Source organism: Psittacula echo, assembly GCF_963264785.1.
Source record: "Psittacula echo genome assembly, chromosome: 1".
Taxonomy (NCBI): domain Eukaryota; kingdom Metazoa; phylum Chordata; class Aves; order Psittaciformes; family Psittacidae; genus Psittacula; species Psittacula echo.
The window spans coordinates 56,749,141-56,771,751 of record NC_137735.1 but is presented as its reverse complement, the minus strand read 5'-3'; the positions used below and the strand labels follow the sequence as shown (position 1 = coordinate 56,771,751).

General features: G+C 45.5%; 1 protein-coding gene across 5 annotated transcripts in view; it reads left to right on the top strand.

Annotated features, from left to right (window-relative positions):
• Positions 1-22,611, top strand: part of LEF1 (lymphoid enhancer binding factor 1) — a gene marked incomplete at both ends in the record, with an annotated part of 70,503 nt that overhangs the window by 28,204 nt on the left and 19,688 nt on the right. For 3 of the 5 annotated variants that reach the window (XM_080635198.1, XM_080635200.1, XM_080635199.1), the window contains 3 exons: positions 13,181-13,313; positions 17,724-17,814; positions 22,025-22,147. In XM_080635198.1, the coding sequence (XP_080491324.1) occupies positions 13,181-13,313; positions 17,724-17,814; positions 22,025-22,147 (347 nt within the window). Of the gene's footprint in view, positions 1-13,180; positions 13,314-17,723; positions 17,815-20,042; positions 20,127-22,024; positions 22,148-22,611 lie in introns of all 5 variants that reach the window. The other 2 variants (XM_080635196.1, XM_080635197.1) reach the window with 1 other exon arrangement.

The following is a 22,611-nucleotide window of genomic DNA, read 5'->3' as shown; positions in this document are numbered from 1 at the left end:
TTTGGGGTAATTTTTATTTTTACATGAGGTTAAGCTATCCTTATTCCAGGTATAGGATATATATATATATAATATAATATGTATATAATATATAATATATAATATAATATATATTATATATAATATATATAAAATATATAATATATTATATATATATAATATAATATAATATATATAATATATATAGGAGTAAGAAACACCGTGACAGGCTCTCTCTCCATCAGCAGGTGATATTACACAGCAAGGGCACTTATTGCATGAAAGGGGAAAGTTAAAGTTAATATTTTTTTTTTTTTTTAGAAAAGAACATTTGATTCCTTGTTTAAAGGTCTGAAACGGACCTCTTGAACAAACTGAACATGTGCCTGTGTGTAGCATCCACAAGGCATGCAGAAGGAGCACATGTATCTGCTGCCCAACCTCCAAATGATCCTCAGATCCCAGAGCATCAAGCTAAAAAGCCTGCTCCCTCTACAGCAGAGAGGGAAGGGTCTGGTCTTAACCTCTGAAATACCATGCTTGGGATGGGGAAGGAGTGTGCCTGTAGCAGGGGAAAGAGAGAGAATGGAGGGACCAGGGAAATAAATAGATAAATCATTTTCTCTAGTGTGGGTTGCAGACCTTGACCATGTTCCTGGCTGGTGGGGGCAGCTGGAGGGGTTGCTGGGCGGGAGCATTGCTGGCTGAGGTTGCCCAGCCCCAGTGCCAGACCATGCTGGGCACTGCAGCAGTTCCAGTTTTCACTGCCCTGTGTCAGCATCTGTACAGCGGGCAGGTCTCATGTAGATCCCTCATGTGTCCACCCCAATAAAGAAAGGGGTTAGCATTGCATTTGGGCGTTTCTGACACCCTCAACCATCCACCCTGTTGGAGGCAGAAGGGCTGGATGCTTCCCCAGGCTGTCCTGGCATGAGCTCATTTTTTGCCTGATAAATTGTTTAGTGGCGTTTTGTGGAGTTCAACAGCAGCTGTATTTCTCCCGAGCATGGTCTTCATTGCAATGAAAAGTACTGAGGAGGGATGCAGTTATGATAAGAAATTGTCCACTTCTTCCTCCGCCACGCTTTGGGGGGGGGGGGGAGTTAATTCCACAGGGGAGCACTAATTGCATGAAAAATCAAACTATTGGCAATGACGGGGCAATGCTAAACTTCAGAAGTGCCTCTTTAATGAAATTGAGCATAATTCCCATATAATGTTTGTTGAGTTTACTAGGATTGAAATATAATTGTGGGGCAACCTGTTACTACTAGTGGGGCTCTGTGCAGCCGTAAGCCCATCTGGAAGGGTGATTTACTGGAGGCTTGGGCAATCTGGCAATTTAGGCTCTCTTTTTTTTATGATGTTTAGGCTTCTGCCCATGTTATAAAGCACAGCCCAGGGTTTTTATGGGGATGTAGGTGCCTGCTGCACCAGCTTGTGGGCTGGGTGTGTTTTTCCTTTTAAAAGTGATTTTTCAATTTTAAAGGGCAGCTCTTGAATTAAAAAATAAATAAATTAAAAAGTGAGTAGCAGCAGGCAGAAATGTTCTCCATGGGATTTAAAAGGCATCACGTGTGTTGTGCATACCAGCAACTTTGTTTTAAGCCCTGGGCCAATTAAGGGAAAGAGCTTAGTAGTAGCAGACCAAACTGAGTGGGGTGGGAAGGGGGAGCAGGTGAGCCCTATGTTTCTCCATGGCTACCCCATCTCATGGGCTAGCCAAGCTTGGGCCACCGCAGCCATCTGAAAGCCTTCAGGTCAGTGCCCAGGATGCCCATGGCAGGGAGGTTGGAACTAGATGATCTTAAGGTCCTTTCCAACCCAAAGCATTCTATGAATCTATGGCTGTGCAGCTGCATGGGTGAGGCCTGAAAACTGAAGGAAGTTCCTGGTTTTGAGGAGCCCGAGGGTGCTGTGCAGTAAGATGAGCCAAGTGCGGGCAGGGAGGTCCAGGCAGCTTCCCAGGGGTGAGTACAGGGTGGTGGGGCAAGGGTGAGGATGAGCTGTGAATGGGCCTAGATCGAAGCTGGAAGAGAGCCAATGCCATCAACACTGAGAAAGACACATTTTGGGTCCTAAGGACTCCTGGGCCAGTAGGGTGCATTTTGAGACAGGGACGAGCAGCCCTTGGAAGCTCATCTAGCCTCAGAGCTGATGTAGGACCATCCCTTGAGGGGTTCTTCATTGGCTCCTCTCTTTGGCTGAAGGCAAGGCTTGCCATGAGGTTGCTCTGTATGCTTTTTGGGGGAGGAGGTGGGCAATCTTTTGTTGGCTGCCCTGGGAGACAGCAGGCACAAAGGCGGGGTGCTCCATCTTTTCTGGGAACCCCTTTTCCCTTCCTTTTTCTGCTTTTCTTGTGAACAGTCTGGCATCTTGCGTGATTATTACATTATGATTACAGTAGTTCCCTGACCTAACTCATCTCCCATCAGCAGCCCATGGCTGGAAGGCATCAATCCCTTTTTTCTATCTTCTTTGGGCAATGAGACTAAAAGAATACAGAAAATACAAAATACTAAAGAAGAATTTGGGTTATGTGTCAGCAGCTCAGCATCCAGCAGTGTTTTGCCTCAGCTTAACTGGGTCTGTTTACGCCAAGAGTCCAAATGAAACAGTCGGCATCAATAGTTTGGGCCCAAAAAAGTGTTTGCAGCCTTGCTCCTTTGAACCATTGCCTTGCTCAAGCTGTTCTTTGCTCTTCCTTAACTGTGTGCTCTGAGTTTTATCTTTTTAGCTACACGTAAATGTAATTTTAGGGCATGTTTTTGTGTCTTATTGACATGACAAACCCCCATGGGGCTGATGTATAAAGTGAAGTTAGTAGCAAAAAACACTTTTGTTTGTACTGAATTCATCTTACACAATGTGGTAGAAATAATTCCTGTTGGGACCTTCTACTGATGGTTCAGATAACCTGCCTAAGGGACATTCTGGAGGGCCCTATTGCTTTAATTCCTGTTAAAATTGGGTTTGCATTCTGTGGAACAGTGCTGAAGAAATTAAGTACTTGCAAATGCATTTTACCTCCAGATAAACGTTGCCGATTGCATTTTCAATCCTAGTGAAGCTTTGGCAGGCTGCTACTTTTGGCCTAATCATTTGTACGTTTTTAGGTTTGTTGTGTTTTTTTTTTTTTTAGTTTAAAAATGAATATTTTATTTTAAGCCTTTGGACCATCTTGCCCACATCCAGTGATGGATGTCTAATGAGATGACTTTTTGCCTTTGCTAAATGGTTATATTGTTTGCAGTGATGTATGCTAAGACTTGATGCATTAAATCTTTGGTCATTAGCAGATGCCATTAGCAGAAAAGTCCAAATCACTTAGAGTAGGGACTTAAGACTTTCATTAAAGCCTGAATTTGCATGTTATTGGATAAATCTGTTAATATGGTTTAGCTGGACTCATGGAAGTTACTTGAAAACATTTTCCAGTGTATATGCAGGGTCAGCGGAGCCTGGGAGCCTCAGATTTGGAGAAGGTGGTCCCTCTGGTTCTTCCTTCATGCCCCAACATATGCTGAGTGATCCCTGCATTAATCCCACCTGGATCTGCCTGCCTCCACTACCCTTAACACCTCACACACAGCTCCAGCTGTCAGTGTTGGGCTTCAAGCTGGACACAGATCTGCTGTACTTCTGCCATGAAATTCCCCTGAAGTGGTTGAAATCCCAGTGGTGGGGGCTCCTTGCCATTTTTTAGAGGGCAGACAAAGCAGGAGCACTTCCAGAAATGGCAGTCACACTGAGCAGTATGACCAGCACAGCTTGATCTGTGTTTTGCTAGAATTAAACAGTTGCTGCCTGGTCAATCTCTAAGTTGCAAATTTTGGCATGGTGAGCAGGTTTTAGACGCATAAAGGTATGTCAGGTGCTTGCAAAGTCATCTGAGCCTTTGTCCTTCTATGAAACAGAGCTAAGATGTCTTCTCAATGCATATCATGCTCTCACATTTTCTTAACCAAGAATATTTCTATTCAGTGCATCTTAAAAATTGATGCTTAAAGAGAAGTTGACCCATCTCTCAGTCTTTGGTCTGATGGTCTTTGTTATGGCATGTGATGCTGAATAGGCTGTAATATAGACATTGTGTAAATACATTTAAGAGATGTCGTATTTCAAGCACTTTTGATCCACTGTGTGTGCAATACCAAAAGGCATCTTCCTGTCACCAGGGTGCAGGACGGGTGTTTTCCTCAGTTCCCCCTAGAAGCCTGGGTTGGTATCCTGTGGGACGTGAGGAGGCCGATGAGGAAGTCATCCCATCCTGTGACGTATGTTGTCCGCCAGAACAGGAACGCTGGGCTTCAGAGGCTGCTGTCAGACCTCCCGCTTTCACACAAAATGTGTATGCTTATGCAGGATTTCACTTGCTTGAGCAGTTTTCATGCTTGATTTCAGTGGGTGCTCCTGCCCATGGCATGGGGGTTGGAACTTGGTGATCTTAAGGTCCTTTCCAACCCTAACCATTCTATAATTCTGTTCTTTCCAACCCTAGCTATTCTATGATTCAATGATTCTATTGAGTGCATCCCTTTGCCTGGGAGAGGCATGGTTAGTTCGCGGGTCTGAGCACCCCAGAGAAGATGCCAAAGTTGCTGTGAGCAGGGATCCTGATAACCTCAAGGCAAGCAAAACAAGCTTGTGTCTTTGTCTTAACTCAGCAGACAGCTGTGGTGACAAAAACCAGAGCAGCTTTGTCCTCGGGGAAGAGCTGAAGACGGCGTAAGAGGTGACACTGGGATGGGCTCCAGCAGCTTTCCCCCCCATCCAAAACCCCTGCGGCTGCCTGGCACGAACATCCCAGTTGATCCTGCCCTGGCAAGTGGCCAGGCTGTGGGCATCGGTTCCTCTGATGTCCTGTGGGCTTTCTCTGCTGGTTTAGGGCAACAGTCCTTATCGTCAAAGCAATTAATAAGACAGACCTGTGACTCAGAGGCTCGAGCTTGGGCTTTTTGAAACACTGTGATGCCTGTGTTCCCCTTGGCCAATAAAGTACAAAAAGGACTGTGGGCCGGTCAGGAAGCAATGGTGGAAAACGCCTTTTTGGATGACAGGACCAGCTTCTGTCTTGTGCAAGGATGCACGAGGCAAAAACAGGGGTGCTGCGCAAGGTAGAGGATGGGGAGCTGTGGCCTGTGGGGCCTGTCTCTACCCAGAGTATTTCCAGTGCCAGTGGTCCCATTTACCAGGTTTTGGGAGTGCTTAGTGACCGCTGGGCTCAGGTGTATGATTTGATGTGGCAGGTTGACACTTGTTGGGTTCAAGGCTTCTTGGTGCATGTATTTACATCAGGGGAAAGATGGACTAACTGTTCAGGATAAGCAAAGTTAAAAAGACCATCATGGGGGAACAAGAGCTTAAAATGAGCATCCTCTGGCATATTGCAGAGTGTTTGCTGGCAATTAATTGCCATAAGACAGGACCTGCTGCCGAGTTTGGAGAGTGAAATAAAACAGTGCAAAGTATTTTAACAGGGAAAGATTTCTCTGTGAGCATGTGGCTTTGCTGAGGATTTAACACCGTATCAGCCAATCTAAAACCAATGGGCTGTGAAAAACTAAGTATAATCTGTGTATATGTGAACTTGCAGTACATAAATAGAAATGGGCTTGTCCTCCCCCGATCGGAGCCTTGCAAGACCTGCCTGGCTCCCCTTGTGGTTCACCAGCGCTCCAGGTCTCCCAACAGCCTTCCTGAGCAGGCAAGAACAAACAAATTAAGAAGACACAGGAGAGAAGAAAATTGAGATAGCAGGGGATTTCTAATCAAGCTATTTTAATACTGGGTGTGTTTTAATCACTTACTTAATGGCCATGCTTAATGAACACTTGAAATAAAGTGTGTTTCTGTCAGGTTCAACACCCATGTTTTTAAAGTTGTCTTGAGGGAGCTCAAATGCTTATTACAACTTTTCAGCAAATCTCCATCACAGTTGTGCTATATTAATTTCCAAGACTGAAGGGGTTGGGGGGGGGAGAAAGTTAGTAAAGGAATGTAGATAAGCCGTTAGCATGGTGCTTTCTCACTAACGTTGCAATTAACCTGAATCCGCTTACTGATTGTAATCTGTCTAAGACAGATGCTTATTCCAGGCTTTATCAGATTGTGTTTACTCTTTTCTTTACAATGCTCTCCTGGCTGTTGTACTGAAGTTTTTATTGCACATGACCCTTCCGGCTTCAGGCAGAACGGTTTGCTCCGACTCTTCTTGCCTATACTTGTACGCTGCCTGCGTTGTCCAGCCGTGACACCCCTTTTGCTGCTGGTGTACGTAGCTGCGGACCATGTCACAGCACCATCAGCATGAAGCTGCCTTTTCCATGCATTGCAGCCACAGTCACCTGCTGCTGGGCTTCCCCAAAAGGAAGGCAGTCTGGGTACCTGGAAAAGGGGCACAAACTTTTTCTGCTCCCAAATAACCCTGGGAAGCTCTAGCAAGGACCCTGGGTACCTCCTTCATGGGCTGGTGCACTGGCAGCTTCCTCTCTCAGTCCCCTGGGGGTCTTCTGGGATGCTGCAGCTCTGTATCGCCTGATGCAATGTGTCCTGGGGAAGGGAGAAAGGATTCAGTGACAGACTTAAAGTACCTTTCTTGCTGTCCCATCACCTGGCTCCTAGCACTAAATACAAGTCAATTACGTGGCAAAGTGCTGAAGTACATTATGTAAGGAAAAAAGGGACCAGAAGGATTCTTTTCTGACCTTGGCAAGCAGCCCATTTAGCCCCTGAAATGTGTGATTTTGGTTCTAGCTTTGTTCTCAACAAGTATTAGCAGTTTTAAAGTTGTAAAGCTGCTCATCGGAGTGAACACAGTGTTTCACTTTGCTTCCTTACTGTGTTGACTCCCTGGGGTGTCGCCCTGCTGACTGTAAGCACGAAAGGTCAGTGAGATAAGTGGCCTCCCACTTCCGAGTTATGAAGCAGGGTGAAAAGACTGCCTTTTTTTATTAGGCTTTCATAAATCACAATATTCCTAAGTCCCTGTTTCCTGTGAGCAGGGTGTTCCTATGGGCGTGCTTTCCCATCCCTGCTACTTTTAGCTTCAGGTGAGGCTAAGAGGTTACAAATCCACCACCCTCATACGTTCTATTTCATTTTCCCAACTGTACTGTCTTAAGGATTGGAGAAAGTCTTAAAAATTAAGCATAAAGTGATCTCTGACATCAGGAGCCTGGAAGCAGCTTGGCTTTGGACATGAAACTATTTGCTCTAAACAAATGGTTTGGGGATGAGGGGTAAACTGAGCTCGCTCTGTATCAAGCTTGCTGCCTCTGTGCAAAGTTACCTGGGGAAAGATTTTGATTATATGATAACTTCCAGGGAAGTGGCAAATTATAATTGCAATTATTGCTGGTGTTGATGAGCTTGTTTCATCTATTGATAACTAGTTCTGTCTAAAACACCTTACTGATACCTCCTCTTCTACCCTCTGTGCTAAAGCTTGTTCATGATGAACCTGGACAAGGGCCTGATTTTGACATTGTTCCAGAACTACATTCCTCTTGGTCTTGCATTTTTATTGCAACAGCCGGTCAGCAAAGGGGTAAATGCAGAGTTAGTTTCGCCATTAAAATGCTATCACTATTTTGAGAAGACAACTAAAACTGCTGTCTTCTGGGTTTGCTAAAAACTGTCTGCCTAAGGATGACTTCGGGGCTTTAGAAACTAGAAGTTAAATAGGCTAAAAAAAGGGATGGATTTTTCTTGTTCCTTCAGGTCAACGTATCCTCAAATCCTCCAACAAGTCATTGGTCCTTTTATTTTGAGGTACTGCTATAGCAATAGTGGGATGGTTTGGGGTTGCTTTCGGGCTTTTTTGGAGGAGCTCTGTGTTTTTGTGTTTTCCTCCTGAATTTAACATTTGCTGTCAAAAATCAAAGCCGTGTTACGTCAAAATTACCCCCTCTTTCAGGAACAAAAGGGAATGAATGCATTTCTCCATTCTTAAGTTTTGGTTGTTGTTGTCTTTTTATTTTTTGATTGGCTTATTTTAATCTGAATTGAGAAGACCATCTGCTAGTGCCTGTACCCAGTGTTGACAGGAGAGGAAAAGTAGACAGGCTGGGGCCTTTTTTGGCTTCCTAGAAGCAGCTTTGTGTTTAAAGAAAAGAGGAAAAACAAGACAAATACCCACCCAGCACCTCTTTGGGTGTTGACCGAGGGACGCTTGGGTCTTGTGGGCACAGGTTCACTTGCTCGCAGTTCTCTACGAGCCCCCTTTGTAGATGCGTGTCCTTTGAAGGGCTGTTAATTTAATATCTTTCTCTGTGCAGCAGCTGGAACAAATGGTCCCCCCAGCTCCAGCGGGAGCTCCCAGCCACCCGCCTTGCCCGGTGCTGACCTACAGGCATTTTTGCCATGGCTGTCTCAGGCTTTTTATAGTTTTTGCACACTTGTTGCATATAGGATACCTTACAGGTGCAGGCCTTCGCTGACGCATTAGCTGGTGTTTGGAGGGGGGCTTGAGTTCTGTGTTTTGCTGGCAGTCTTGTTTTTCTTCAGAAACATTTAAAAATGAGGGAAAATTTCCTGGATTCAGACCAGATCCAATATGCAGGGGTTTGCCATCAGATCACCAGAGATTAATTTAAACTGTCTCAAAGCGTACTCCTCAGATGAGAGCCGAGGCGGATGTTTAAAATGGTGAGTAGCTCTGTAAATCCAGGTACAGCATTGCCATGCAGAGTACTTCAGGGGTTACCCAGCCGCATGGCAGCAGCTGTGCCAATGCTGTGGCTGGGGAATTTCTTCTCCCTATCCTTGCCCTGCCCCAAATGCCTGGGTACAGTTCAAGCTTTACCATTTGCAGACTATGACTGTGGTTTGCAAGGGAAACATTTGCTCTTGTACCAACTTGAGTGTTTTTTTCTGCCTTGTTGTAACACAGCAATACTTTTAAAGCAGCGTCCAGTGCATGGTGAAGTGCCTGCTGGAAGTGCTGATTGCTCGGTCAGGGTCCTCTTCCCTGCAAGCTCTTACCCTTTGCTCACCATCGTTTTATTAGGGATATAGCATCCTACCATTAACTGGCCAAATAATTGCTGTTTCTAGCATATGTGTATTTGCCCAGCCCTGCCAGTTTGCCCTATTGGTGTCCCTGCTGGGGACTGTTCCCTGCCTGTGCTGCCTCACCTCCATCTGAGCACATGCTAGGGACAAATAAAAGATACCGACTGTGAAGGCCAAGCTGATGAGCAAACATCCAAACAGAAGTGCCCCGGGAGGGCTAAGGAGAGGTCCCTTGAGCAAGCCAGTTCCTAGAAGATTTGTCCCTGCCCATGGCAGGGGGGTTGGAACTAGATGATCTTAAGGTCCTTTCCAACCCAAACCATTCTATGGTTCTATGCTGCCATAGGCTGTGCAGCAAGACTGTGCAGTGGGACTGGAGCCCTGATGGGCCAGCAGCTTCTGAGAAGGAGGCCACCAAGGTTTGGTCACTTGTGAGCAATTGTCCCTTTGAGCTGGCTTAGGTGATTCCTTTGCCATTAACAGTCAATGTCATAACAGGCTATGACCTATGCATGACAAGGTGCCTTATAGTGTAACAGAAGGTCTTCAGGTTTGTAACCTGCAGGTCCTCATTTTCAGTTATTTGCGTTTTCCAAATTGCAAATCTTGAGCTAGGCTGTACATTTCTAGAAGTTGCTTGGGTACCAAAATACTATGTTTCAGTGAGTGGGGATAATTTCCATACTGAAATATTGAAGACTCTTATGTAGAACAGTGGATAATTATATAATTGTCTTGTTGAAGGCATGTGGACTGATTGGGTTTTTCAGAAGGGATTTTAAGGTTGTGTTTAGGAGAAAAGGTGCTTGTCAATCCATGCCTATATTAAATGTAAATGTCACCAGTGTCCTGGGGAGAGTTGTCATGGTTGATGGCTTGGTTAGCAGGTGCTGAGTGAAGCATGGGGGACCAAGTTCCTCCTGCGTGGATATCACGCTGACCCAGACTGGTGATCTCTGGGTTCAGGTGTCTGTCAGTTGCTCAAGTGTTCCTGCAGGTGTATGCACCATTTTCAGAGGATTAGGGGAGATAAGGAGTAGGGATGGCACGTTTGTGGGGGGAGGAGGAAGTCTATGGGCAAAGACACTGGGCTGCAGTAGGAGTCTAATCAGCACTGCCTTGTACCTCGGTAAGAGGTAGGATTTGGCTGTATTGCGCAGCCTTGAAAAGCCTTTGGGGCAGTAATGCCTGTTGTGAGTAGTAAGTGCTATAACGGGCTTCAGCATTGTCCCTAGTCCAGATATCCCGAGGGTGGAGGGTACAGGCCAGCACCCATGGGACCGGATGGTGTGCATGGGGTCAGTCTGCTCCTCCCCTGACCCTGCCCTCAGGGTGGGAGGGCAACGAGAGGGGCATCCAGGTCTGCATAGGGGATCTTGGTCTAATGCCCTGAACCTTCTCTGGGAGGAGGGCCCAGACAACCCGCCTGGGTTGGTGTATAGGGCAGGTGCCATAGCAGAACTGATTTAGTCTGTAGGGCATTTGCAAAACATGTCCTCAGGCCTTTCCCATCCTGGTTTCATCCTGCACATGTCACTTTGTGTTTTCTCCTCATCAGTTCCTGTGGTCATCTTGGTGGGACCACCTTCTTGGTGGGAAGGCTCAGCTTATGCCCCTGTCTGGAGGCAGACCTGGGTGCACAGCAGAATTTAGCTGCCAGAGCTCCATAGGTCCTCCCAAAGCGATGTGGGACAGGCGGGCTGGAGAGATTATTTTAATGATTGTTGTTACTGATGTTGTTCTTGTTACTATTATTATTAATATTATTTATATTATTTATTGTTACTATTTTTCCCCCGTTTCTGGCCCTGCAGACCCCCAAATGCTCTTAATGGAGATGCACCCCGTTTATATGTTAATTTTAAGCCCGCTGACAAGCGGTTTGCTTTTCTCCTGACTTCTCACGGTTCCTTTGCTCGCTGAAAGCCGCTGCCGTGGGCTTAGGGGATAAGGTGCCGAGAATTAGAAAAGAAAATAAAATCTCCAGGATGCTGGCGAGCGAGGGGGCACAGGGATTGGCTTGCTCAAAGTACAAATGGATGATGTCTGAAAGCAAGTAACCCTGATACCAGAGGCGTGCATGACAATTACATCCAGCATAATACAGAATGTTAATTACTAAATTCCAAGAAATTAATGCTGATTAGCAGCTGCGTGTGTGTGACCTAAATACATCTATTGCTTGATCTTGATTCGTAATATATAGTTTATTGTTGATAAAGCAATTGCTGAATGGTGCGCTGCCCCTCAAGCCTTGTAGCGAAAGACTAAGGCCTGATTTGTAAATCGCATGAAATTTGTCGGCATGTGTTTTTTGTTGAATTTATAGAGACAAGGAAGATGAATAGCCATCTGAGCTATCCCCTTTACAACTCAACTCACAGACATTATTGAGTATTCATATTGCTTTTATTATTTGGTCACAAAAATGGACCTAATGCTTGCTGGCTTTGAAACACCTACGAGTGCTGCTTTCTCTCTCCATCTTGCAAAATATAAGACAAGGCCGAAGCTTAAATTAAAATCCTCAGGTTCTTATCTCTTTCCCACAGGAAAGCAAATCTGTGTTGAAAACCGTAAAATTAAGAGGAGAGCAAGGATAGCATAATTTAGCAAAAATTCATGGCACCAGATTCTGAGCTATATGACTGGAGGGATAGGTCAGACATTAAGAAGATACTGCCTGCTAATGCAAGTTCCTTAAGGTGGTGCTCTGGAAACAAGGCAAGCAGAAAATGCTGCACTGGTTCCCATTTGCTCCCTTTCCTCTACTCCTACCGGCCTTAACAATAAATTGAGTTGTTCATTTAATAATACTTCTGCTTCCAGAAGTCAGAGAAATCCCAGGTTTGTACTTGGGAGTATTGTCCTAACATCTGTTTGTGCTGGGATTTCAGTAGTGAACTCAAAGAAAACGAATTTCATTGGGCCCTTAATTTGTTTTCTTAATTCCTTATATTTGACAGGCTGTCCTTGCTGAGTTTTATCAGCATTTCTGTCTAAAGGACAGCTTTCTTTTGCCCACCGCCCCCTTTAGATTTTAATTAACACCTTTTTGTGCCATGATTAATTTTGCTAGGGGCAGGTTAGGCTGCTGGGGTACAAATGAGGAGTTCCTGTTACACGCTGGCACCATTGCTGTGGCTTGTCCCACCATGGGAAGAACAGCTTGTGTTTCAAGTAGTGTTAATACAGCAGCATTTTGTGGGGATGAAGAGGTTCTGTTGGCTTGCAGCCTTGATCAAAGAGCGTGATTTTGGGTGGCATCCGTCGTGCTGAGTGACCCCTCCCCTGTGCCTCTGAGGGAAATGCTGATGGGAAGTGTGCATCTTGGCCTGCATGGACATCGCCTTACAGCACCCATTTTGGGACCCTCTTGGGCATTTGTAGTGCTTTGGTTGCCCCTTGGCATGATGTGGCGAGAGGCCTCCCAGCTGTCCCTGGGTGGTCAGAGGGTCTCCTCCCTAACTGACCCCCCTGAGAGGCCACTGCCAACTGCTTATATGTGAAATCAGGCTTTTAAGGGTGTTTTTCCAGTTACGTGATACACAGATCAAGAGATTTCAACCAGAGTTTGTAGAATTGTAAGAGAAAAAACCCACCATACTCTTTGGCAATGGTGGGGGCTTGTTCCCGCTGTGCCGTGCTGTGGCCGTGCAGGAGAGCAGTGAAGAGGAGGAGTGAAGCTGATAAAGCTCATGTTGCTCTTAACGATGAAGATATGGCAAACCTGCACTTTAAACCCTTGGGTATTTTTAAGGCTGATCACACAACCAAAGGGTTTCTTCAGCACTGCTGCTGGCTCTGGCGACCTTCTTTCGTAGCCCTTGGTGTGCGGTGTGGTGCTCCTCCCATCCTATGGCTCTCTGGCCAATGCTTCCCCCACCCCGTCTCCCTTTCTTCCAAATGCCTTTCCTCCTGTTCCTGACCCCGCCGGTTTCCACACACTTCCTCAATGCCCTCATCCCTCCTCAGGCGCCAGTGGTTCCAGGATGCTGACTCTGGCAGCAAACCTGGTTGCCATCCACCAGCCCCAATGTCAACTCTGTCCATCTGTTCCCTCTGCTTTCAGTAATGCAGATATGTAAAATTGCATTTTGGGAGTGTTTGCTGGTTGTTTGGATGTTTTTTTAATGCAGAAAGCCCAACCTTGCTGACACAGTTTAACTTCCTTCTTCTCTTGCAGTCAAACAAGGTGCCAGTGGTACAGCCTTCTCATGCGGTTCACCCTCTCACCCCTCTTATCACCTACAGCGATGAGCACTTTTCCCCAGGGTCGCACCCATCTCACATCCCCTCTGACGTCAACTCCAAACAAGGTGAGCCTGACCTATGCCACTGTGGTGGGGGTGCAGAGTGGTCCCCATGCTGCTGATTGATAGAGCTTTTATTGCATTTTAGAGGGAGGGTTCCAGGTGTGTGTGCCCACTTTCAGAGATCGTGATTCTGACATGATGCTGATATTTAACTTGGCTCTTTAAATCTTGCTGTCTTGAATGTGATAGTTCGGGCTTGCTTTACTCATCAAAATCTTTTAAAATCTCAACAACCAGCAGCCAGTCCTTACCATTCCCTGTGGTGCCCAAGGCTTGCAGCGTGTAGATGCAGAAACGTCAATCATCGAATCATAGATTGCTTTGGGTTGGAAAGGACCTTGAGATCATGAAGTTCCAACCCCCCCTGCCATGGGCAGGGACACCTCACACTAGGCCATGTCACCCAAGGCTCTGTCCAGCCTGGCCTCGAGCACCGCCAGGGATGGAGCATTCACCACTTCTTTGGGCAACCTGTTCTAGTGCCTCACCACCAAACAAAGCTCCATAGATCTTCAACTTGGTGTGTCAGACCAGCCCCGCTCCAGGTTGATCTTCAGGCCCCTGGGAAGCAGCTTCCAAGGTGCCAAGCCCAGCCTGTGCTGAGAGCTCCTGCCCTAGTGAGCCCTGGGGTTTCCTGGGGAGGGTGTGCTTGCTTGCACTGGGATGCAGAAGCTTGGAGAGGAACATGATGGTTGTTGGGGAGGTGCAAGGGGAGGACTGACCCTGGCTGGCATGGGTCTTAGCTGAGGTTTGGGTAAGAGCCTGAAGAGGAAAGGCAGAAGAGCTGGTAGGCAAGAGGGAAGGAGAGGGAGCAGAGGGTTTACAGAGGCATTTACTGTAGTCGGGACATCTGTGCATGGATGTGAAGTCTGTCGGTGCAAAGATTGGTCCTGGAGGGTATCTCTCCCTGCCTCTTCTAGCACTTGCAAGTCCCACCACATGGCGTGACACCTAGTTGACAAGATCATGAAGCTCTGCCTTACCTGGGCACACATCCACATGCACAGTTGTCCCATTTTTCTGGAGTGGTTTCCAGCCACCATCAGTCAGGGAAAGAGACTTTTTTTAGTTCTAACTTTCCCTGAATGCCCTGGTTCTTATTTTGGCCTTGCTACGCAGATAATAACATGGGCTACATTCAGAAGGTACCATGGCCTTGTGGCTGTCTGTGTGTTTTGCATTTTGTTGGTTAGTTTGTTGGGTTTTTTTAGGGAGGGAGAATTAAAAAAACCTACTCTGCCTGGAAAGCCTGGCCTGTAAATACATGTGTAATATCATTTTCAGAGTTGGAAGAAGCAAATGGAGACGTCCTGTCCTCATTTAGAATCATAGAATAGTTAGGGTTGGAAAGGACCTTAAGATCATCTAGTTCCAACCCCCCTGCCATGGGCAGGGACACCCCACACTAAACCATGTCACCCAAGGCCTCATCCAACCTGGCCTTGAACACCACCAAGGATGGAGCATTCACAACCTCCCTGGGCAACCCATTCCAGTGCCTCACCACCCTCACAGGAAAGAATTTCTTCCTTATATCCAATCTAAACTTCCCCTGTTTAAGTTTGAACCCGTTACCCCTTGTCCTGTCACTACAGTCCCTGATGAAGAGTCCATCCCCAGCATCCTTGTAGGCCCCCTTCAGATACTGGAAGGCTGCTATGAGGTCTCCACGCAGCCTTCTCTTCTCCAGGCTGAACAGCCCCAACTTTCTCAGCCTGTCTTCATACGGGAGGTGCTCCAGTCCCCTGATCATCCTCGTGGCCCTCCTCTGGACTTGTTCCAACAGTTCCATGTCCTTTTGATGTTGAGGACACCAGAACTGCACACAATACTCCAAGTGAGGTCTCACGAGAATTTGTCTTCCTCCTTTAAGTGCCGAGGAGAAGGATGGCTATTCATGCTCATTCCTTGAAATCCCAGGGGTGCTGCACATTAGAGAAAGGGATTTCCACCTCTTGCCCAAGCTGCCTGCAGTGTCTGGGGCACACCCTGCTGCTGCAGTTCATGAGCTCAAGAGGTTTTCACCTACTGCATGATGGGTTTTTTCTCCTGCATCCCAGTTCTTTGCCTTCACCCTGGCCTACATTTGTCCTTCCTGTCCTGCAGGTCCAAACTGAACATTTGGTTTGTTTTTTCTGCTGCTTTTTGTCCCTTCTGCCCTTTCTCGCCCTCTCCCTTGCCCAGCCCCAGTGCATTTCACCACTCACATCCCCACTCCTGAAGGTCTCCAAGCCTGGCGAGGGGCTCTGCCTGGGGGCAGTCAGGGGTTTCTCTGGCACCCGGCTTGTGCCCCTCTGGTGTTCCTGAACGGGCTCTTGGTTCCTTTGCTCAGCATCTAGTGAAGATGGGGATGGATAATGTGGGATGGAGACCCAGTTGTGGCTGTGGCTGTCTCCTTGATGTGTGTGGTCCTTCCATACTCCCCGCTTTGGCGCCGCTGGCATGTGAGAGCAGCCCCAGTGAAGTGGCCCATGCAGCTGTTGCAAAGAGAGGATTTTTTTGTTTTCCTTGGGTCCTCTGCCAAATGCCTCCAACCATTGTTTCTGTCCTCGCCTCCCACTGTGGGTCTGGAATGAGGCACTGCTCTGGTGCCCTAGTCCTGATGCCAGGGTGCACTCCTCCCACCAAAATCCCCCTGCCCGCAAGACTGCTCCTTGCACTGCAGGCACTTTGGAATGGACACACAGCCACTGCCTTGCTGAAGGTGGTCACTTCTTTCTTTCCCCTTCTTTCTTCCCCTTCTCCCCCCTCCCTTTATGTTTTCCTTAACCCTCTCATGCATAAGAACTTGCTCTGGAGAGCACTGGCTGTTCAATAGCTGCATGTGTTCCTGCTGGGTATTAGGTAGCGGATAGCCCCTCATAAGGGACCAGAAGTTTTGTTCTAGCACCAATCGCCGTGTATTAGTGCAGAGAGAGCAGCATTGTCTCCTTGGGTCAGAAACGTGGGTTTGGGGGAAGGAGCAGCCCAGCTCCCTGTGCAGAACTTGGTCTGGCAGGGGGCAGGTCACGTTAGCACTCCCAGAAGCATCAACCATCACTATAGATGAGATGCTGCACTTGGTTTTCACCTTTGCTTTTGTTGTGTTTTGGTTTTCTTTAAACTGCTCTGAAAGAGCATTCCCTCTCACATAAAAACCCAGGGATACATAAAGTGTTCCCTCTCCTGTCAGCCACCAGCTGGTTTTTACACCTTTGAAAAGACAGCTGGACAGAAATCCAATCCTCAGCCAGGTTGTGGTCCCAAGTCTGGGAATTAAGTGGTTTTGAGACAGTAACACCACCAGTATTTTTTCCTGTCCTTTCCTGTACACAGTCCTGAAGGGTATTCTTCAAATCTTGTAATTAAATTCAGAAGATTTAAATACAAACTGAGGGTGGGGAATAAATCGGTAGCATCAATCTATAAACCAAGTCTCAAGGTAGCACACACTCAGTCTTGGACCTTTGGAGTGTCACCACATAAATATTTAATACCCTTTTAAAGCAGCTGATTTAACATGTGAAGTAGACTTAACAATTCCTTCTGCTTCAGCCCCCTCTTCCCCAAACACATTTAAATAAACTGATGTCTTTCTGGCCTCTGCAACTGTAATTCCATGTCTCCTGGGGACACAAGGTTTAGGTGAAGAATGGAGACCATAGACCCTTTTGGGACGAGGATTAGCTTTAATCTTGAGGTGATTCTTGCAGTTGTAGGACTCTGTGTTCTGGGGAATGTGAGCTGATGGATCATTCCTGATGGGACTCTTATTTGTCCGTGAAATACTACCAATGCAAAACAGATTGACCTTGGAGCCCACAGGAGTCAACTTGATGAAGAGCTTAGTTGGAGCTGGAGTGACAATTGGAAGCCAAATGAATCATATCAAGTGTGACCATTATGGGCCTGAAAATGATTCTTAATTAACCACTGATCCTCCGTGGTAGCAAGTTTCCAAAATCTGTGAATCCATAAGGGAACCCGTGAAAATGTACAAGTAGCAATTTACCTAATCTAATAGCTCTGCTGTGCTGCCTCTTTGACAACGCTTTATTTTCGTCTTGTTTCATGCTGTGTTAGTAGAGGTCTTCAGGATCCAGCTGGGTTTGGTGAAACCATTGAGAGGACAGTATTGCCTAGTGCACTTTTCAGGAGATCTAAACTTGCACCAGTACTTGCCTGTACATTTATTTCCTCCTTCCACTTTGTTTTTTCCAGTATTTCACTTTAAACTGCAATATTCTGTGCAAGTTATTTATTGTTTTAAAGGTGATATGGGTAGCCTTTTGCTTTTAACACTAACCAGGAAGGTGGTTAGTTCTTATCCAGAGCCCGAATTCCATCACAGCTTTGGCTGTGTTAGCTGTGAACTGTAGCTCACATGTAGTGTTTTGAGGGGAAAGTCATTCATTCTTCTGTGCTCTTTAACAGGCATGTCCAGGCATCCTCCAGCTCCTGATCTCCCTACCTTCTATCCCTTGTCTCCAGGGGGGGTTGGACAGATAACACCACCTCTTGGCTGGTAAGATCTTTTAGCTTCTTTTCAGACAAAGGCGCATGTTCACACCATTTCCTGTTGTTGAATCAGTTGCAGCATTTACAAAATCAGAATGTTGCTGCAGTAAGAAATTACTATGTTATTTTAGTTGAAAAGATCAAAAAATGCCGATCTTTGAAATGAATTGAATCTGGTTTTTGAACACGTACAGAAATTGAAGTGTGTAGATTTCACTTTGAAGTCGATATATTTCTTATGGCTCAGATTTGTGGCTCTTGGCATTTGGAAAGATAGCAGAAAACACTTCTCAAGGAATTAAATGTGAATTTTTAATAAACAAAATTGCAATTACTGAGGGGAGGGGAGGTGAGAAAGAACTTTGAAGTGTGTGTGTGTGGGGAAATCCACCCAAATGGAGAACAAACTTCTGTAGTTGCTGCGTTTTGCACTTTCTACATGGAGGGAAGCCTCTGTCATTGGGAGATTTTGCTGCTCTTGCTAATACTAGCACTCTCGGGTTCTCTCTCTGCCACTCAGGGTGTCATTTTCCTTTAGGAGGTAACACATGGTATTTTCAGAGTAATTGATTTGGCAGGATGCTTCACATCTGCTTGGGGTAGAGAGGTACTTGCCTTCAGTGCTGCCGGAGCAGGGAATAAGGAAACTCTGCAACAATTCCAGTGCTTTTGAATCTGTACCGTGACTTGTCTGTGCCCATAAGCGATGCAGGGGGGGTTATTTTTTGATGTGTTTATGGGAGGAGAACATGATCCAGGTGACAACAAGCACAGAAAGTAGAGAGCAGAAGATGGTGAAATGCTGTATTGCTGGCAAACCTTTCAGGAAGTGCCGCATGCCTTTTTGGGAGCAAATTATTATCAGAAACCAAACTAAAATATGGAAGTATCTGACCCTGTTTTTTAAAATAATATCCCCCCAACCCTGTCCTCCCTGTTCATTGGTGCTCGGCTCAGTCTCCACCTCCACCACCAGGCAGCTCCTGGCAGGCATTTTCCAGATGTGGTCAGTCATTTCTTCTGAACGGCTTCTTGATACAGAGGCTGGGGGGACGGAAGAGGGAAAAGAAAAAGAAGAGACCCAAGATCTGATGTTATAAGACATGTTCAGCAGGACATACCCACCATCCCTTGTGCTATACAGCTTCAAGCTGCCTTCTGTGCAGTCACACTGCTGAAACCTCCACTATTTTCTTTTACCTTTTTTTTTCCCTTCCCTTTGAGCACTGCTCATTTCCAGTAATGTAATCCAAATGTGAAACCTGTGTCCTGAACCAATATCCCTTTTTTTCCCCTCTGAAAGCTGATCTGCCAGTCAATATGTTAACTGATCGAATAGGATTGATGTGTGCAGTGATCTTTCTGGGCTGTTTCGGGTATTTGGGCTGAACTGGCATTTGTTTGCATTATCATAGCAGCCTACTTCAGGGTGTTAATTGTAGTTGCCACCTGAACCATTGCTAACTGAAAGTAACCAAAATCCAGTGATGAGGATAAAAATTAGAGAGTTCAAATGACAGGCTGGCGACAAAATATTCTGTATGTGTGGGAGTATAAAGAAGGTAAGAATTTCACACAAGCTTCTGTTAATGGATTGTAGAATTTGCTCTTGAAGTAGTTAAGATGGACTTGTGCTGATGTAGGCTTCTAGGTGATTGTGGTTGGGGTTTGTGTTTTGGTTTTGTTAATCAAATAAACTTCCACTTTCTCAGAAAAGCTGCCCACTTATACTTCACTATAGCAGATGCAAATGGGAGAGTCCCAAGTTTTCAAAGGCTTAGAAAACCTTTTGGACAATTCTGTTAGCTTAATAACTCACAATCTGGTGTTCTTGCACTGATCCACAGTAGAACTATTTGGAATAAGATACCTCTTTCCTAAGAGCTAGTTAACCAAATCTGATTCCAGTGCTTTTAAAACTAGGTGAGAGAGGGATAGAGACAGAGGAGTGTGCATGCGGGGGTGTGTGTGCAGGTGTGCTTTGGGAGAGGAAGAGTGGCTGTTTTGCTTTCCTCCCCAGTGGCAGCCTGGATTGGGAATCTTTCAAAAGCAAAGGAGAAAGTCCAAAGCATTCAAGTACTCGTTATCTTTGAATACAGCAGAACTCTTGAAAGTTTCACCTATTACTATTCATATGTGACTGGCAGTGAGTTCCCATCAAGTGCTTGTAACTCTAGAGTAACTATTGAATACCATATCATATGATTGATGGGTTCCTTTCTTCTGTGACCTCAGGCAAGGTCAGCCTGTATATCCCATCTCGAGTGGATTCAGGCAGCCCTATCCATCCTCACTCTCAGTCGACCCTTCCATGTCCAGGTAGGTGTAGGAGGTGAATGACTGACTGGGGAGTAACTGCTGGCATTAGAGGGCAAGTTGCTCTTCTGCTTGCATCTTGGTCTGCCTTTGCTTGCTTTTCAGTCAGCTAAAACTTTATGCATACATTTTTATTTAACTTATTTTGTGTATATACAGTTTGCCTGGATCCCACACTGGTCTTATTCAGCATATTCTTGGCAGTCTCTGGAGTATTGCAATTAGGAGCACCAGTGAATTGTCAACAGTTAATTGAGCTGTTTCATCTGAAATGAGTTGTTAGTTCATTTCTATATGCAACATACAGTGTGCATCCTTGAGTTTTGCTCATGCAAGTACGTAACAAGGTGGATTGTCACTCTAGTCTGCGTTCTGTAGTTCTAATTTCAAAGTTGTTGGTAATTAGTCTTGAACCATTTAGGTATCGCTCCATGTTGAAACTTGCTCGCAAGTGGGTGTTTCATAGCCCAAAGCCACTAATGGCAGGGGATGCCAGCACAGTGTGTTTGTACTGGTGTGTGAATCAGGCACTGTGTCTTTGTGTCTAAGTGCAAGCAAGCAATGCTAATTGAGACTTGGCCACGACACACTCCAGACCTCCTCTCCTCTGCTTTTTGCTTTTACTCTAAAGACAGCTTCTACATCTTGTGCTTGGTGTACACAAAGTTGCAATGTACCATTCTTGGGGTTTTTTTTGTGTGACTTATAGAAGACACGTCCTCTTGCACGGGGATTTAAGACAAGCCACTTGATAAGTGGTGGGTTCTCTTGCCTCTGTTTGTGTGGGCTCCTTTGGTTTATCTCTGTTCCTTCACTTCTTTACAGGGGAATGATAAGCATATGCCTGTCAGGGTGATTGGGAAGAAAACCAGTTCTTTCTCCATGATAAAATTATTTGCTTTGGTTACTGGGCTTTGTGTTTGCTTTATTTTGATGACATGAAGGAAAAGGGCAAAGGGACTAGAAAATGGAGAAAGGAGAGGCTGGATGCCATTCCTTAACCTGCACTCATTCAGCAAATCTTTGTAGTGTAAGCTTGCTTCTGATGTTAATGGTACTTTCCACCAAAATCAAATAAAACACAAAATGAAGCATGCAGGTTTTCTGCTGCACTTGACCTTGCAGTGCTCAGCACCTTCAAAATCTGTCTTAGATAACCTTGAGGATGACTTGGGTTAGTTGGGTGAGATGACTGAGTTAGTAGTGGTACTTCGGTTTTCTTTTCCATTTTCCTTCTTGTACAAAGGAAAGGAAGCTTTATTTAGGACAAAAGTGTCTCCCTTCCATCCCCCCCAGATGTGGGGGGGGATGCAGGACCCAGATGCAGGATTTTTAAGACTTATTGTTTTTCTAAGCATTTCAGGCAAAGATAGTGAGTTAGGTGAAGTGATGTTAAAGCCTTTTGGCTTAATACCTTGAAAAGTAGGAGATTCCTTAGAGAGCCACCAGGGACTTCTTGAAAAGGCTCCTCTTTCATTTTATTTGTTTCTGCATGGCAGTTCCCTCCTTTGCCTTGGCTGGTGGTGGATATTTTAAAAATGTTTATATCTTGGTGTGGAAATACAGCTTTTGGTTAAGAAATGTGTATTTTTATTGCTAGTCAGTGCAACAGTACATCCATTAAACCTCGTGTTTGCATTGCTAAAACTGTTTGCCTGAAAGGTAATAAAATAACTTCTGTACAATCAAAACGTTGACTGATCTGTTTGTTTGTTTGTTTTTCTTCAATAAATGGGCTACAATGCACAAATCTTAGCCAATATTTTTCATGCTCTCTTGAAGAATTATCTCCCATTGCAAGATCTGTAACGTTTGCATTCTTGGGGCACCCTGCTGCTGTCATACGTGTTTGATGCCAGTCTTCGGTAGGGTTACAGAACTCCCTTTGTTTTCTCTTCTAGGTTTTCACATCACATGATTCCTGGTCCTCCAGGCCCTCACACAACTGGAATCCCTCACCCAGCTATTGTAACACCTCAAGTAAAACAAGAACATCTGCACAATGACAGTGAGCTGATGCATGTGTGAGTCTGCCTTTCTGCACTAGCCCCTAACCTATAAATGTTTAAGAACTAACTCTATCTGAAGTAGAGTCAAGGGTGTATAATAAGGAAAAAAAAAAGTGCCTTTCATGACCTCTTTGAATTTTAAACCTTCTGTAACTAAAGCAGGAGATATGGGATACTGTTTGGGAAGAGTAATGAGACATGAAGCCATTTTCCATTTCAGTTCAGCACTTTTTTAGCTATTGGCAACAATCACCTTGATTCGGATGTAATCGCAGGCCTGTCTACCTGTGAATGTTGCTTGAGTATGAACTCACAAACTTCTGCTGGAAAAAGTCTTAACTAGTAAAAAGCAGCCTTCTTGCTTAGTGTACTCAGAGGCAAGAAGCTGGAAAAAGAAGTGGATGAGGCACTATCCTCCTGCCTGTAAGCAGTGGACTTTTAGGGTACTATGGATAGTCTTTCAAAAAGAGAATTGAAAC